Source organism: Pantherophis guttatus, chromosome 8, assembly GCF_059756535.1.
Source record: "Pantherophis guttatus breed Tessera chromosome 8, ASM5975653v1, whole genome shotgun sequence".
Lineage (NCBI taxonomy): Eukaryota > Metazoa > Chordata > Lepidosauria > Squamata > Colubridae > Pantherophis > Pantherophis guttatus.
Window position 1 is genome coordinate 56546377 of NC_142070.1, and position 18173 is coordinate 56564549.

An 18173-nucleotide genomic window follows, 5' to 3' on the forward strand; every position below is an offset into this window, starting at 1 on the left:
TATTGAGTGGGGGAATGTAGATATTAAAAAGCAAAATCTTCGCCTGTTTAAATAAGAGTAAGGTAGTCACAACCCATGGCTGCAAAGGTGGCAGTGATACACATTTAAATTGCAAGGATGTATTCACTAATATTACAGCACCCCCTTTAGCTTTCCCCCCCACCTTACTTGGCAGAGCTGGGATAGAGTTAACCCAATAACCATCTAATTGTATCTCTGCGGAGGCCCAGGTTTCCTGTAAGAAGATAATGGTGCAGTAGACTAAAGTGGTGGCGCAGCAAACTAAACTGCTGTTAAATAGCACCAGCTGCCTGCAATTACTGTAATTACTGCAGGCACCAGCTGCCTGCAATTACTGCAAGTTCAAATCTCACCAGGCTGAAGGTTGACTCAGTCTTCCATCCTTTCGAGGTAGGTAAAATGAGGACCCGGATTGTGGGGGCAATAAGCTGACTTTGTATAAAAAAGAACACAGCTTGGGGGGGGGGGGGGGCTGAAAGCCCTACTAAGCAGGTATATACAAAAATATGAAGGCTATTGCTTAACGCATTGTAAGCCGCCCTGAGTTTCTGGAGAAAGGGCGGCATATAAATCGAACCAATAAATAAATAAATAAAATAAATAAACAAACAAACAAACAAACAAATAATAAAAAAAAGTCAAATTGTGATATATAGTCAAAAGTTGGTCTTTTGATGGAACAGTCCAACCCGCTATATTCCAGGTTATGATAGAGAAGGGATCCTCTTTTGCAGCTCATCAGGAAATTTGATTTATACAAAGGGAAGTTGTATGGTTGTTGCAATGGCTTGAGGTGTCGTCACTCACGAAATTGGCCTTCTCTAAAAGGAGGGGTACCCCATCTAAATTCTGTGTCAACTCCTGGTAAAATCGTTCAGGGTGTTCTGTCCCTGTCTCACACACACACACAAATAGACAGCCAGGGGTTAAATAAAACTGGCAGACAACAAATTCTGTCGATAAGAGGATTGGCAGCAACCCAGTAGCTGCTTGCCAAGAACTTTATTCATAAAGGGAGGGGTTGTTCCTTCGTCAGATAAACCCAAACAAGATACACACAGTTCAAGAATTGTCAAGTCCAGTCTGTATTAAATCCAAGGCAGATAACGTTGTTTCCAAAGATACAATGTGACTCGCTAGTAGTTTAGTTTTGTCCGTCACAGAGTCTGAATGGCCACCTCACCCCCTTTTATCTCCTGTGAGGTGTGGTCCAGTGACTCAGCTTAATCTCTGGCATGCCTCCTTTTCTGCTGCGTGCGCTTGTCTCTCCGACGCTGACGTGGATCTAGCCAAGACTTATCTCCGTCACTGTCCGACTGCGAGGAGATACCTGGCTCCTGGCCAATCTCTTCTCCTTTGGGAGACACCTGAGGCATTGTTTCTTCACTGGCCGGTCCGTGGGCAGGTGTTTCGTGGACAGCCACGCCCGATCTCCAACTTCCAGTGGTGGCGTTGCCCGTCTAGAGTGGTTGGCGACCCGTTTATAGTCCTCTTTCGCCCGGATCAGCTGCCGACGCACCAGTTGCTGCACTGCCTGAAGTTCTGAGAGGAAGTCCTGGGTCTCCGAAACAGGGGAATCCGAGATCGACAAAGGGAAAAGCAGTGGATGGTATCCTATGTTGGCATGGAATGGGGTCATCTGGGTGGAGGTGTGTTGGGAGTTGTTAAAGGTGAACTCCGCCACGGGAAGGTACTCGGCACAGTTGTCCTGCTGCTGGTTTACGAAACAGCGGAGGTACTGTTCTAGAATGCTGATGACCTTCTCCGTTCCCCTGTCAGTCTCCGGATGATGCGCCGACGACAGGCACACCTGCACCTCCAACGCGGCCATCAGGCTTTTCCAGAAGTGGGCCGTGAATTGGGTCCCGCGGTCCGAAACCACCGTGTCTGGCAGGCCGTGGAGGCAGAAGATGTGTTGCAGTAACAGACGGGCTGTGGTGCGGGCTGATGGCAGTCCACGGCATGGGATAAAATGTGCCATTTTCGTGAGCATATCCACCACCACGAGGACAGTCCTAAACATAGCTGACGGTGGCAGGTCCGTCAGGAAGTCCATGGAGATGGCTCCCCACGGTCTCTCTGGTGTCGGCAGCAGCTGGAGGAGTCCAGGAGGTGGGCCGGATGCGGCTTTGGCCTGTCGGCACGTCACACAGGATGTCACATACGCATGCACGTCGTGCCGTACCCGAGGCCACCAAAAAGTCCGTGTCACCAGGTTTAGGGTTTTAAAGAAGCCAAAGTGTCCCGCCGCGGGGTTGTCATGGCACTGGTTCATGACGAGGGCTCGGAGCGGACTCGTGGGCACGTACAACCAGCCCCAGTGCTTCAACAAGCCCTCATCCAAAGTTCATGGGGACGCGGGGCCGACTTCCACTTTCCGCTGCTGCGACCAGTCATCCCGGCGCTGCGCTTCCAGCACCTGAGCCCGCAAGTCTGTTGGTTCCTGGACCGCGGCCAAGGATTCCGCTGGCAGCACCGTCCGTGGGGGAAAGGAGTCCTTAGGGCAAAAGTACTCTGGCTTGCGGGATAGAGCATCTGCTCTCTGGTTGTGTCTACTCGGAATGTAGGTGACCTGGAAGTTGAACCGGGCGAAAAACAACGACCACCGGATCTGCCGCTGGTTCAACTTCCTGGCCGTCATGAGGTGCTCCAGGTTCCAATGGTCCATCTGCACCTCCACCTGGTGTCGGGCCCCCTCAAGGTGATGCCGCCAAGCCTCAAACGCGGCCTTGATAGCCAGCAACTCCTTTTCCCAGATGGTGTAGTTGCGCTCGGAAGGATTGAGTTTCCGTGAGTAATAAGCACAGGGAAAAAGAGTACTGCCATCCACCGGGGCCTGTAGCAGCACCGCCCCAATCGCCACATTGGACGCATCCGTCTCTACCATGAACGGACGATGTGGATTGGGATGCCTCAGGACAGATGAAGGCTCGTTTGAGAATCTCGAATGCCTGCTGCTGCGGGGGCCCCCACTGGAACGGGACCTTCTTCTGAAGGAGTTGGGTCAGCGGTAAGGTCAGGGTGGCGAAGCCCGGGATGAAGGTCCGGTAGTAGTTGGCGAACCCCAGCAGACGCTGGACATCCTTCACCCAACGAGGGGGTTCCCAACTGCACAAAGCCTCCACCTTGCGCGGGTCCATAGCGATGCCTTCGGGGGAGATGATGTGCCCGAGGAACTCTATGGACGTCTGGAAAAAGAAACATTTCTCCAACTTCGCATAGAGTTGGTGCTCCCGCAGGCGCTGCAGAACCTGGCGGACATGCTGGAGGTGGGTTTCCTGGGTCCGGGAATATATCAAAATATCGTCCAGGTAGATCACCACAAACCGGTCCAACATGTCCCGGAACACATCATTCATCAGGTGCTGGAAGACTGCGGGGGCGTTGGTCAACCCAAACGGCATGACGGTGTACTTGAAGTGGCAGTATCGGGTGCCAAACGCCGTCTTCCACTTGTCCCCCTCTCGCACGCGCACCAGGTTGTAGGCCCCTCGGAGATCAAGCTTGGTGAAGATCGAGGCCTCCTGCAACCTCTCCATCAGCTCCGGATGAACGGTAGAGGGTAGCGATTCCGCACCGTGATGGCATTCAAGCACCGGTAATCACAGCACAGACGTAAATCCCCCGTCTTCTTCTTCACAAAGAGGACCGGGGCCGAGAGAGGGGAGGATGAAGGCCGGATGAACCCTCGGGCCAGGTTCTTGTCCAAAAAGTCCCATAGGGCGGCCAACTCGGGCTCCGACATGGAATACAGGCATCCCGCAGGCAGTGGCGCATTGGGTAGCAGGTCCACCAGGCAGTCATAGGATCGGTGCGGGGGTAGCTCCGCTTCCTTTTCGCTGAACACGGCGAAGGGCGTCAGCTCAGGAGGCAAGGAGACGGCCAGGGTGGAGACGTCCTGGCCGGCACAGGTGTGGCAGAGGTGGTCGACGCACTGCAGGCTCGGGAACGAGATGGCGTTTCTCGACCATGCCACCTGAGGATCATGGGCCCGAAGCCAGGCCATCCCCAGGGCCAATGGGAAATGAAGGTCTGCCGTCACGTAGAACTGGATCGCCTCCCCGTGTGCCCCAATGGCGAGGCGCAAGGGCTGGGTAGCGAATTTGATGGGCCCCGCCACGAGTTCCCACCTGTTGATAGTCTCGACCCTCAACAGAGGGTCCACCGGAACCAAGGGGACCTTAAAATGGGCTACAAAGGCCTGGTCCATGAAGTTCGTCGTGGCCCCCGAGTCCACCAGCGCATGCGCCTGAAGCCCCTCTGACCGGTTGGCCAATAAAACCCGGGTGTCCAGAATCAGGTGACGAGGGGGCTCACAGTCCACAGCCGCTGACTCCGGCAGGACATGGCTACGTGCCTGGCCCAGGGTTTCCCCTAGGCCAGTCCTGTCCCATTTCCCGGCTCGTCACACCGAGATTCCAGAACAGGCTTGAGCGCCCCACTTCGCTTCCTAGGACATGAGGTGGCAAAATGTCCAGCCTCTCCGCAATAGAGGCATAATCCCCCTTGGCGTCCCCGCATCCGCTCCTGTGCTGTCAGGTGAGATCTGGCTGCTCCGAGCTCCATGGGCTCCTCAGCCGTTGCCACAAAACGCGGGGTGGCCCAGGGCACTGTCAGTGCGGGACGCAGGTGAGCAGAAGCTGCCGGTGGTTCCTGAAGGGGCCGACGAGGCCGTCGCCGTTGGAGGCAGGCGTCGATATGCAGGCATCGGGTCACCAGAGTGTCGAGCGTCTGAGGCACCTCCACCCAAACCAGTTCGTCCTGCAGCTCGTCTGAGAGGCTGTCCTGGAAGAGTCCATCAGCGCCGCCTCATTCCAAGCAGAGTCCTGGCCTAGAAGTTGGAATTCAGTGATATAGTCCTGCAGAGGGTGCTTCCCTTGACAGAGGTCCTTAATGCGCCTAGCTGCCGTCTGAATCCAAAGGGGGTCCTCATACATAATGCGCAGGTGTTGCAAAAAGCCCTGATAGTCCAAGAGCAATGGGCTATTTTGAAGCAACAGGGGCGTGGCCCATTGGGCGGCAGAGCCAGAAAGAAAGCTAATCAGGAATGCCACCCGAGCCCGGTCATCCGGAAAATCCTCCGGTCTCATGGTTATGAATAATTGGCATTGTCCCATGAAGGCCGGGAACATCTCCGGCTGCCCAGAAAACCTATCTGGCACGTTCACTGAGCATCTCCGACGGGGAGGAGGAGGAGGGGGAGGGAGAGCTGCAGGAGCATTCCCCAAAGCAAGTTGGGCAGTTAACTGTGCAACTTGTTGCTGCAGGAGCTGATTATCAGCTTGCAGCTGCTGTAGCTGCTGCTGCAGCTGTTGGTCCATCTTGGTTAAAAGATGGGTTAAATTTCAGGTGACGGACAAGATGTTCTGTCCCCGTCTCACACACGCACACAAACAGACAGCCAGGGCTTAAATAAAACTGGCAGACAGCAAATTCTTTCGATAAGAGGACTGGCAGCAACCCAGTAGCTGCTTGCCAAGAACTTTACTCATAAAGGGAGAGGTTGTTCCTCCGTCAGATAAACTCAAACAAGATACACACAGTTCAAGAATTGTCAAGTCAAGTCCGTATTAAATCCAAGGCAGATAACGTTGTTTCCAAAGATACAATGTGACTCGCTAGTAGTTTAGTTTTGTCCATCACAGAGTCTGAATGGCCACCTCACCCCCTTTTATCCCCTGTGGGTTGTGGTCCAGTGACTCAGCTTAATCTCTGGCACGCCTCCTTTTCTGCTGCGTCCGCTTGTCTCTCCGACGCTGGCATGGATCCAGCCAAGACTTATCTCCGTCACTGTCCGACTGTGAGGAGATACCTGGCTCCTGATCAATCTCTTCTCCTTTGGGAGACACCTGAGGCATTGCCAGAAAGGAGGGTCCTGGAGAGGGAGGCCTGGCCAACTCCTTCATGTTCGGAGCCTTCTCCCTCCGATAACTTGGTCTCTGGGGTCGGAGTCACAACACAGGGTAAGAGGATTTAGCACCAGCTAACAAGGCTTGCCATTCCGATGCCTCTTCTCTAGGTGTAGAGCAGGGAGTTATTCGGTCGTGCTCCATTCGGCTTTGAGCTGATGACACTGACATTGGTCCTCTCTCGATTTCTTGATGTGGTGCTAAAGATATCATAGGATAATCACATAAGGATGCTAACATCTCCTCTACTGGGGCCTCTAATGGCCCCTGTGTGTCTTGGCTTCTGTTTTCCATGCTCTCATATTCATGCAAATCCTTGCCCCCTGGGGGAGAAGTAAGAAGCTCAATTATAGGGAAACCAGATCAATAAGCGGTTCAGCTGTGTCGATTATGTCCAATAAGGATTTCTTTAAATTTTCTAGTTTGAATGGTAGGTTATCTTGTTCTTTCCTTGGGACAGCGCCAAAAGCATTAATGAGACCAGTTTCTGTGCTCTTAAGTACATCTTCGCTGAACAAGGCTGGCTTACTCCCACTTTCTTCCTCTCTCTTTTCCAAGGTTGAGAATGCGGAAGAGACAGCAATTTTGGGAGCTTGCATGTTAACAGTTAATAGAGAAAACTCTGATGGGAAAGATTTGAAAGGAGGCTAGATGTGCCTTCATCTTGAATAGCATCAGTGGTATTCAGTGGCTGTTCGAAAGATAGAAGTATCCGATTTCAATTTGGGGTCTCAGGAAGCCACCGCAGCATGGAGATCAATCTGCCCCCAGTGACAGTGAAGAAGCTGGTTTAGGGAATTTAGTATAGCACTCTTGGTAATCCAGCATCCATGATTAATTCTCTTCATATGGATTCTAAGCACCACCTGATGTGTTTGTAGTGAGTGATGTGATTGCTGTAATTGTAGGGGAGATGCTTTACTGTCTTCCAATGAAACTTCTCTATTAATACCTCTATTAGTACCTCCTCCTCTTGATGCTTTATGTGGAGGACTGTTTTTCTGAGTGGGCTGCCACTTTTTGGCAGGCTCTTTAACTGTTTCCCTGGGTCTTTGCTCTTTTTCCTCTTCCTTATCCTGAGTATGGGATTTACCCAAGTCTGCTGTATGGACTTTAGTGGGGGTGCCTGTAGCCCGATGTTGTTCTTGCAGAAAAACAGCTATAACATTTTTCAGTGTCTCTACATCATGTTGAATGGTTATTAGTTGCTCAAATATTGAAACAACCATTTGTGCTGTAAGAAGGCATTGCTTTGCCATAAACTCTGTTGTATTCTCCCATGGTAAGCTCTCCACACTCTGGATTAGTTTGTTGTTAAACTTTTTAGATTTTATCTCGGTCTCCATACAGGCTGTAGCTGGACTCGTTTGTGAAAACAGCTGGCTGTCATTTTGCTCTCCTCCCCCCAGATCAGGAAAGTCTAGTATCTGCTGTTTTGTCAAATCTCTTTGCCGGTCCCGTTCTAACCTCTCCAGATTGTTGGAAATGAAGGGGGGGATATTCTTACTTACAAATCTCTTGTCAGCAAAGTGCTCATCAATTTTTGGTTGTTTTGCATTCTTCATTGGTGGAAGAGATCCCGGGCTGGTGCCATGGCACTTCTTTCTTTTCCCCATGCCTTATTAGTCCTTATCAGCCAAAACTTTGTGTGTGTTGTTGTCTACTCTGTTATCGTCTCTGAAAAATATTATTTAAATAAAAAGGCTCCAATGGGTATACTAAAAATTGATAAAATAAAATAAAACCTAGAGGAGCTACTCCAAACATGCTCTGGCAACAGCAGCAGCCCCTCCCCCTCCTGTATGCTGTATGTAGCATACAGAAAAATGAAGGATGAAGTGCATTTAGAAATTCATAACATTTATTTGACATTTTTCATATAATTTGTTTAATCATCCTTATTTGATATACCTGCTACTATTTTAATAAAGCTGCCCTAAGATATTTTACTGTTTTGAATGTGTTATAGATGTAATATTAATTATGATAATCTACAAGCTAAAACCGAGTTTAACTGCCAGTGTCAGTATAAATACCTCAGTTATTCTCATTTATTACCCAAGAAACTGGATTAAGCATGATATTATTGTTGTTTTGGATCTAAGTTAAAAAGGAGCTCTTCCAAAATACTTCGAAATATAATACTACATGTATTTTATATTCCTTTAAGATTTTTAAAAAATTGGTAATGGTTGTATTATGTTGTGCATATTTTATAGCTACTTACGTTTGTGAGTATTGTTGTACACCACTTTTAAAGCCCTACATGGCATGGGTTTAGGCTATTTGAGGAATTGTCTCACCCCAGTGGAACTAGCCCGTCCACCCGTGCTGGCAAGGAGGCGTGTTGTGGACCCTGTTGGCCAGGGAATTCTCCAGGAGAAGAGCCTTCTCTGCCACAGCTCCTGTCTTTTGGAACATCTTGCTTTCTGAGGCGAGATTGGCTTCTACCCTCCTAACCTTCTGTAAAGACCTGACAAAGTCAGTTGTCTTATGGCCCCGATGGAGGTTGATAGACCAATAGCAGATCTAACCTCCCCCTGAATATTCTGCTCCCTCCCTCTCCATCTTTTAGTCATAATCTGTATTTTTTTTTATCATGATCAGTTATATGTATATTTTATGGTTTTATTGCTTTTAATGTAAGACACCCAGAGTCGCCTTGTGGCTAGATGGGCAGCAAAAAAATTCAATAAATAAAAATAATTGCTTGATTATGGTGATGTAGTAATCTAAGACATAGATAAAATTCTCAGTATGATACAGTTGAAGCTGTCTATAAGCAAAAATATATATTTTTTTTACTGCAGCTGTTTTATCAACATTAAGAATGCAAAAATATTTTTAAAACAGTATAATTTTTGAATCACTAGATTTTGTATAGAATATACTGATATCTGTATGGTATGCATGAACATGAAAGTTATCTTTCCCTTTGTGCAGAATTTATGTATTATGGGTCTTTATGCATCAGCCCTTATCTTAAGTTTACGCAATTTAGTTGTCTGTTTTTTTGTCATTAATATTGTTCTTCACATAAGCCTTTTCTTTCCAGGCTGTCATTTTGGTGTATGATGTTACGAACCAACAGAGCTTTGAAAACTTAGAAAATTGGCATAATGTTGTAAAGAAGGTCAATGAAGAGTCAGAAACTCAACCACGTGTGGCCCTTGTAGGCAATAAAAGTAAGTTGTTAAATTGTTATTTAACTGGAATCTTTTGACATCTTCTGCATTCTAAAATGTAGATCAGCAGTATGTTCTCTGTTCACAGGTCTACAGTAGTGATGTGAGCCCCAATTTTGCAGACATTGGTACATGTGTCGTCTCTTTCATTTTACTGGCACCATGGTGCATTGATTTTGGCAGGCTTAGAACTGCAAAATGTAATACTTCATGGATTAGACCAAATGGGGAGTGCTGTGTTGGGACAGCAGTCACAATGTTTAGTTTGATGGGGGATATCACTTCATGGAAATAACTTGCTTCGGTGATTAGCAGTATTACATTACCAATAAAATTTGGGAAGTTTTGCCAATTTATTTTCCTTATTTTATTTTTAATACAAAAGTGTCTTTTTATTGTTTGGAATCCCTATATTTAAACCATAACTGATCAACAAATTGTGCCTAACTTTTTCCTACCCTTGTTAATAAGTAACAAATAATATACTTTTCCTATGAAAAGGTTAATTGTATGGTCAACATATTACTTGGTAGTCCTTGACTTACGACTACAACTGAGCCCAACATTTCTGTTGTTAAGTGAGACATTTGTTAAGTGAGTTTTGCCCCATTTTATAACTTTTCTTGCCAAAGTTGTTACGTGAATCACTGCAATTGTTAAGTTAGTAACCCGGTTGTTAAGTGAATTTGGCTTCCCCATTGACTTTGCTTGTCAGAATGTAGCAAAAAGTGACCACATGACTTTGGGACACAGCAATAGTCATACAGTACAGTAAGTATGAACCAATTGCGAAGCATCTGAATTTTTTTTTTTTAATTGAAAAAGTTTTACAAAAACCAATTTTTCCCCATTTCCCCCCCCATCCCTCCCTAACCCCCCCTAACGCTCCCTTCTTCCCATGACTTCCCCAAGGTGAAATCCATCCACATTATATTATATCATACTTTACCACCCCTCTATTCTCCCCCCTGTGCACTATACATTTCTACATAACAATATGCTATTTTGGGCCCTATATACTATACATTTCTACACAACATTCAGCTAAAAGCTATCTGATACTTCCTAGTTTGATATTTATTCTGCACATAATTTATCCATTTCTTCCACTCCCATACATAAGTCTCCTGAGTCCGGTCTTTTAAATATGCTGATATCTTCGCCATTTCTGCAAAACTGGCCATCTTCAAAGTCCATTTTTGAATTGTAGGCATATCATCCCTTTTCCAATATTGACCAATCAATAACCTAGCTGCTGTCACCATATACAATATCAATTTTGTTTCACCCACTGAAAAGCCCTTAACTATACCCAATAAAAACAATTTAGGAGAAAATTGAATTTTTTTCTTCAAAACATTTTGCATAACCCACCAAATTTTTATCCAAAAAGCCTTTGCTTTCTTGCATGTCCACCATATATGATAATATGTAGCATCTAAGCAATCACATCTCCAGCATTTTGGTTGAACATTAGGATACATGCATGACAATTTCTTAGGGTATAAATGCCACCTATAAAACATTTTATAAAAATTTTCCCTCAAATTCTGCGACTGTGTGAATTTAACATTCTGAACCCATATTTTTTCCCACGTTTCCATCATAACTGGTTCTCCAAAATTTTGCGCCCATTTTATCATACAATCTTTAACCAATTCATTTTCTGAATCTCTTTCTAACAAAACATTATAAACCCTCTTAATATGCATTGGGCCTTTCTCTTTTATCTGCCTAACCAATTCTTCTTCATGCAACATTAATCCAATTTTTTGATCTTCTCTCCATCTCAATTGAAGTTGATTATACTGTAACCAAGTTAAGTTAATCCCTTCTTCCAACAGTGTGTTTAATGACTTCAATTGTCATCTGCCCCATCATTAAAAAGTACTTCTTTATATAACCCCCCCCCCCGAGTGACTTTATATTTATATTCCATATAATATGACCAAGATCCAACCACAACGGTATTTTATAATCCCATTTGAGTCGGTGCTTCTTCCAAACTCTCATCAAGGAGCTTCTAAGTATATGGCTGTTGAATACTTTATCCACCTTGTTTTCATAGAATAAATATACATGCCAACCAAATTCAAGGTCATAGCTCTCAATATTCAATATTCCAGTCTTTGTCCTTCCAAACCAATCACTTGCTTGTGTAAACGCCGCTGCTTCATAATACAATCGCAGGTTTGGAAGTTTAAGACACCCCTTTCATGAACATCTTGCATAATTTTCAGTTTAACTCTTGGCTTTTTCTCATTCCAAACAAATTTATTCACTCCTTTTTGCCATTCCATCAAGTGTTTATCATTTTTAAGCACCGGAATCATTTGAAACAAAAATAAAAATCTAGGTAGAACATTCATTTTAACTGCTGCTATTCTTCCAAGTAGAGACATATTTTATTTAAATATAAAACTGTTTCAAAATAATTATGAAGTGTTGTGGCGAAAGGTACAAAAAGATATGGAAACCTGGAAAAAACTGCAGGTTTCCATATCTTTTTGTACCTTTCGCCACAACACTTCATAATTATTTTGAAACAGTTTTATATTTAAATCTGCAACTTGAACTCCTAGATATCTCACCTTTGATACTATTTCAAAGCCTGCCTTCCTTTCCATTTCTTCTTTTGATCTTCTGTCATATTTTTAACTATCATTTTGGTTTTTTTCTGATTCAGTCTGAATCCTGATACCATACCATATTCTTCTATAATGTCTTCCAGCTGAATTATTGATTCCATCGGCTGTGTTAGGGTAACAACCAGGTCATCTGCAAATGCCCTTGTTCTATAATCCTCTTGCCTTATAACTATTCCATTCAAAATGCTCGAGTCCCATATTGTATTCAACAAGACTTCTAGAGTTAGAATAAACAACAACGGGGATAACGGACAACCTTGTCTTGTGCCTTTTTCTATACTAAAATTTGTAGTTAAACTTCCATTAATAATAATTTGTGCTGTTTGCTCTTGATAGATTGCTGAAACCGCCTGTACAAACTGATCCTCGAAGTCCATCTTTTTTAAAGTCTTTAACAGAAAGTTCCAATTCACTTGATCAAAGGCCTTCTCCGCATCCAAAAACACCAGCACTGCAGAGATCTGTTTATTCTTTCAAGATATTCCAATAAGTCTATAATTTGCCTCACATTATCCTTCATATATCTGCCTTCTATAAATCCTGAATAACTGGCATTAATCTGTTGGCTAATACTTTCGCAAAAATTTTATAATCCGTATTCAGGAGAGATATTGGTCTAAAATTTTCCGGTTTTGTAGAGCCTGCCTCCTCTTTCGGTATCAAAGAGACAAAGGCTGCTTTCCATGAAGGGGGTATTTTTCCCCCTTGTTGTATGCTACAAAATAAGTCTTTAAGATGTTCAATCATTTCTGCTTCTGGAGTTTTATAGTACACTGCAGTTAAACCATCCGTTCCTGGAGCTTTAGCTGTTTTCAGTTGTTTAATAGCAACAATAATCTCCTCAGCTGTTATTGGTAGACTCGTTCTTTCCTTTTGATCACTAGAAATTTTTATAACTCTCTTTTCTTCTAAATATTTATTTATAAGTTCATTCTGTATATCATCTTTGGCATATAGTTTGGTATAATAATCTAAGAAGGCTTCTTTGATTAGTCTTTGTTGAAAAACTTCCTTCCCTCCATACTCAATACTGCCAACAGTCCGAGTACTCTGTTGTTTCCTCAGTGTGTAAGCTAGCCATCTGCCCGGTTTATTAGCCTTACAAAATGTATTATGTTTCGCAAATTGTAAATTAGTTGCTGCTTCTTCCGCTGTAAGCATTTGAAATTGATCTCTCAAAAGTTTTATAATTCCTTGTAGTTTTTCATCTGTTGGATTTTTTATAAGTAGCTGTTCTTTTTTCTTTATCTCTCCTTCCAATTCTAATCTTTTTCTTTGTCGATTTAATTTATGTTTAGAGTTCATATAAATTAGCACCCCCCGCATATACGCCTTACTCGCATCCCAAACAATTTCAATAGGGGTACCCTTATTCAAATTCATTTCAAAAAATTCCTTCACTTGTTTTTTAAGTTCATTTACATTCTTTTCATATCTAAACAAATTTTCATTTACTCTCCAAGATCTTCTCTCATTCTTTCCCATTTCTATTTCTATCCATACCGGGCTGTGGTCAGATAAAGTCCTCGGAAATATCTTTGTTTTCTTTGTTTTTAAAAGTAAGTCAACCGTAAGTAGAATAAAATCAATCCTAGAGAAGGATCTATGTCTATCTGAAAAAAAAGTAAAGTCCAATTCTTTTGGGTTATGCACTCTCCATATATCTTTCAATTCCAAATCTTCTTTCATATCAAAAAAAATCTGTGGTAGTTTAACACATGATTTTTTAAAAAACTTCTTAAAATTTGATTTATATGCCGCCCTTTTCCAGAGACTCAGGGCGGCTTACAATGCGCTAAGCCTTCATACTTTTATATATTTTATACTAAGTCAGCTTATTGCCCCCACAAACCGGGTCCTCATTTTACCCACCTTAGAAAGGATGGAAGGCTAAGTCGACCTTGAGCCTGGTGAGAATTGAACTTGCAGTAATTGCAGGCAGCTGGATGTTAAATGCTGCCTTAGTAGGAGGCATTAGCCTCCTACGCCACTCAGGCTCCTGAGTGGCAACAAACCCCAACAGCCCCAGCAAGCTGGAAGGCGCTGCCGCAGAGGGATTTACCGGCAGCCCACAGGTGCCAAGGGAATACCGAGACCTGTCAGACGTCTTTAGTGAGCAGGATTGCAACTTCCTCCCCCCCTCCAGATTGCATGATTGAGTTTGTGCCAGGAGCAAAGCTGCCTAAACTAAAAATGTACTCCAAAAGAAATGGCTGAATTGAGAAAATACATTGACGTCAACTTAACACGGGCCAAATCCAGAGTGGCAGCCCCCGTACTATTTAAAGAGAAAAAAGATGGGGGGGGGATGAGGCTCTGCATGGATTTTTGCATAATTAATGCCATGTGCGCGGAGAACACTTCCCCCTCCCCCTAATGAAGGACATGCTAAGCCACCTAGCGAAGGGCAAGGTGTTCACCAACCTAGACCTAAGAGAAGCCTATTACCACATATGGATTAGAGAGGGGAATGAATGGAAGACCGCTTTTAACTTTCTGCTTGGCAGCTTCCAATTCAAAGTCATACCATTTGGCCTACAAGCCCCCCCCCCGCAGTCTTCATGCAACTGATTAACGAAGTGCTACATGAGCACCTGTATAAAGGGGTCCTAGTTTACCTAGAGGACTTTCTCATATTCAGTGAGACTCTAGAGGAGCACGTAAAGCTAGCATGGCAAGTACTGAAGAAACTACTAGCTGCAAAGCTCTATGTGAAACTTTCAAAATATGAATTCCATAAAACCTCCCTAGACTACCTGGGCTACCGAGTGTCAAGCAAAGGAGTGGAGATGGACCCAGGGAAGGTGAAAACGGTGCTAGACTGGCAGCCCCCATGCACCCGCAAAGAACTCCAAAGCTTCCTGGGGTTTGCAAACTAATATAGGCAGTTCATCCTAGCATTTGCAGAAGTTGCCTTGTCCTTAACGGAGCTATTAAAAACAGAGCCCACTCCCACAAAACTACAACTGACGCAACCGCTCACCTGGTCAATGGACTGCCAAAGGGCCTTTGAAAAATTAATGTGGCTCTTTGCCGAGGAGCCAATCCTTCAACACCCTGACCCTGAAAGACAATTCATTGTCCAGGCTGATGCCAGCGATTTGGCAGTGGTGGCTGTGCTCCTACATAAGGATCCACAGGGTCAGCCCTGCGTGTATGTGTCCAAGAAGCTCACCGACACCGAGAGGCGGTGGGCAATTTGGGAGAAGGAAGCCTACGCAGTCCTCTGGGCCCTCCTCTCCTGGAGATACTTACTTGAAGGAAGTAAAGTACCTTTTAAGGTTTGGATTGATCACAAAAACCTCGAAGCCCTAAAACCCCCCAAAAACCTCTCTCTCAAGTAAGTCCGTTGGGCACAATATTTCAGATAGTTTAACTTCGAGTTAAAATACATTCCGGGAGGGGGGGAAGAATCTGCTGGCCGACACATTTTCAACAAAACCACAGTTCAATAGTCGGAGGGAAGAAGAAATCCATGCTATCATCCTCCCTTCACAAAAAGCAGCGCAAGTCACTAGGGGCCAAGCCAGATGCCAACCTAATCCCGTGCAGGACAAACTGACAGCCACACTGAAAGCAGCGCTCCCAACCGACCAATGGCTCACAGACAACAAAGATGTTTTGACCATGAGAGATGGGCTAGCTTAGAAGGGGTCCAAACTGTATGTCCCTACTAGCTTGAGGCTGGAAGTCTTACAGCGCAGCCATGATTCACGACTGGCAGGTCACTTCGGCTTTTTGAAAACTCTGCACCTGGCCAGAAAACAGTTTTGGTGGCCAAAGATGAAGACCGATGTAGAGGATTAGGTAAAGAGATGTGCCATCTGTGCAACCATGAAGATGAGATCAGGGAAATCTCCTGGACTCTTCCAACAAGAGGCTTACCCCAGCCAGTCCTGGGAGGAAATTGCAATGGACTTCACAGTAGTGGCCAAAATTATGGAAACCTTTTGGGAAAAGTATTTTTGAGGTTTGATGGCTAATAACACCACTTTTGGGGGGGAGTTTCAAGATAATCATATTCCATTGCTGGAATGGCCTGGGAATATCCCAGAACTTAACTCAATTGAAAATCTCTGGAGCCTGTTAGTCAGCAATAAAACCCAGTTAATAGAAGCAATAATTCAATCTTGTTTTCACATTATAACAGCTGCAGAACTAAAGGACTTGGTTCACTCCATGGGAAGACATTGTAAGACTGTAATTCATGCTAAAGGTTACCCAACTAAGTATTAACTGACGTGATAATTTTTGTATATCTCATTTTTTCTACATGTTTCACTTCTTTATACTGTAACTGCTATTCTAATAGCAAATCCTACATAAAAGTTATTGCATTACATTCTTGATTAAATTATCTTTCCATTGATATATAATTTTATGGTACTACCCCAAAACAAGTGGTGTTATTAGCTAGCTTTAGAAAATACACTTTTCCCAAAAGGTTTCCACAATTTTGGCCACTACTATATAGTCGAGCTCCCAGAGAGTGGAGGAAATACATGTTGTGGTCCACCAGAGGCCTGCGGAGCTGGCAGCAGAGTGAGGAGGCTGGGGAGGAACATGGACCAGTCCTGGAGTCTGGGGAAGACTTGGACAAGGGCTCTGCATCAGAGGCAGAGTTGGGGCCAGGGCCATCTGGGAGTTACGTGCGGACTCCGGAGCCTCCAGAGTCGGACATCAGCGAGGCAGAGGAACGAGTGCGCGCATGTGCAGAGCTGCCAGAAGGCAAGAAATGTTAAAACAAAAGGGACGATTTGGGAGTAGGGCTTGGAGATGATTGGCCGCTCCCATAAGACATAAAGGAGGAGCAAAGGCACGTGAGCCCTTTGCAGGAAGGAACTGTTGTTTGTGCTGGCCAGTTTCAAGACTGCAGCTCTGTGTTGACTCTGTTCCGTGTGGCTTTGCAAAGTTAATTGCCAGTTAGGTCTTGGCAGTGTGACAAGGGATATAAAGGTGGGTGTTTATCACCATTATCCTGAAGAACTGTAGCCGATTTCTGTCAGACTCTTTACAATTATTTGAGACTGCTCTGTGAATGAACAGGCTCTGAATAAGCAGAATTCACAGCTGTGGAAATAAAAAGTGTTTTTGGGACTCATTCTGTGCTTTTATTGTATCAGGAAGCCTAGGTCAGAACAATACAGTCATTTGGATGGTAATCGACTTGTTTTCCAAGCAAGCCCACTTTACCCTCAGCTAAGAAACTGGCAAAAATGTTTATCAAGCAGATTTACCGGATTCCCCCACCAGGTAATCTCAGACCGAGGCATCCAATTTACCACTAAGTTCTGGAGGGAGTTCCTGAAATCAGTCGGGTCTACTCAGGGACTTAGCTTGGCTTTCCATCTGAATACGAACGGAGCTGCGGAACAAGCGAACGCAATGGTGGAGCAATATATAAAATGTCATGTGGATTACCAGCAAGAAAACTGGGCGGACCTGCTGCTGTTCACAGAAGTGGCTTACAACAATGCAGTACACAGCAGCACCGGCTTGACCCCCTTTCAGGGCACCAGCGGCATGGACTTTGTCCCCATGCCTGAGCTGCCCAGAGAACTACCTTCCTCCATGACTCTAACCGAGTGGATGGAGTCGCTAAAGAAGGATGGGAAGACATCCCTGGCAGAAGCCACTTCGGTGTATAAAAAACAAGCGGACAAATACTGATCTCTCCAGCCCCCCTTCCGTGTGGGAGATTGGGTTTAACCTATCAACCAAATACATTAAATTGAAATTGCCCAGTAAAAAGCTGGGACCTAAGTTTTTAGGACTTTTCCTAATAGTGAAAATAATTAACCCAGTGATAGTTCAGTTTAACCTCTCACATACAGTATACTAGGGAATGTGCATCCTGTTTTTCACTGCAATTTGCTAAAGCCGGCAGTTGGGTCGAGGCTGAGACCACAGACCCGACTGGCACCCAAGCCTATTGTGGTGCAAGGGGAAACCCATTATGACATTAAGAAAATCCTAGACTTTATATTGTATAGAGGTCAATTACAGTATCTAGTTCATTGGAAAGGGTACCCTTTGTGACTACTTGGGTTAAAAGTTGGGATGTAAAGGCAGAGAGATTAGTGAAACAATTCCATGATAAATTCCCTGATAATCCAAATTCCCTGTGGGGGGGAGAGGTGGTTAGGGAATATTGAATTAACCCCCTATATTCCTCTTATTGTAGGACACAATCATCAGTTGAGGGAGGGGCAGCCTGTCAGCCCTGGAGGCCATCTTCTTCTTTGGATTTTCAGGGCTTCCACACTTGGTGCTGTGGGAAACTGGGAGGGGGGTTGCATGGAGTTATAGATATATCTAACCATAATAACATTCTTTTCTCTGGGAGTCAAGGACATTCAGCCTGTACCTGGGGTGGCATGACTGGGAGGCATTTCCAGTTGGGACGGTGT

At 44.8% G+C, this 18173-nt stretch overlaps 1 protein-coding gene across 6 annotated transcripts in view; it reads left to right on the forward strand.

The window, feature by feature from the left end:
- The window catches only part of RAB28 (RAB28, member RAS oncogene family), a 402891-nt gene that overhangs the window by 84493 nt on the left and 300225 nt on the right, over positions 1–18173 (forward strand). For 5 of the 6 annotated variants that reach the window (XM_034408872.3, XM_087875223.1, XM_034408871.3 and 2 more), the window contains exon 4: positions 8986–9115. In XM_034408872.3, coding sequence (XP_034264763.1) covers positions 8986–9115 — 130 coding nt within the window. Of the gene's footprint in view, positions 1–8985; positions 9116–9177; positions 9468–18173 lie in introns of those variants that run through there. The other variant, XM_034408870.3, reaches the window with a different exon arrangement.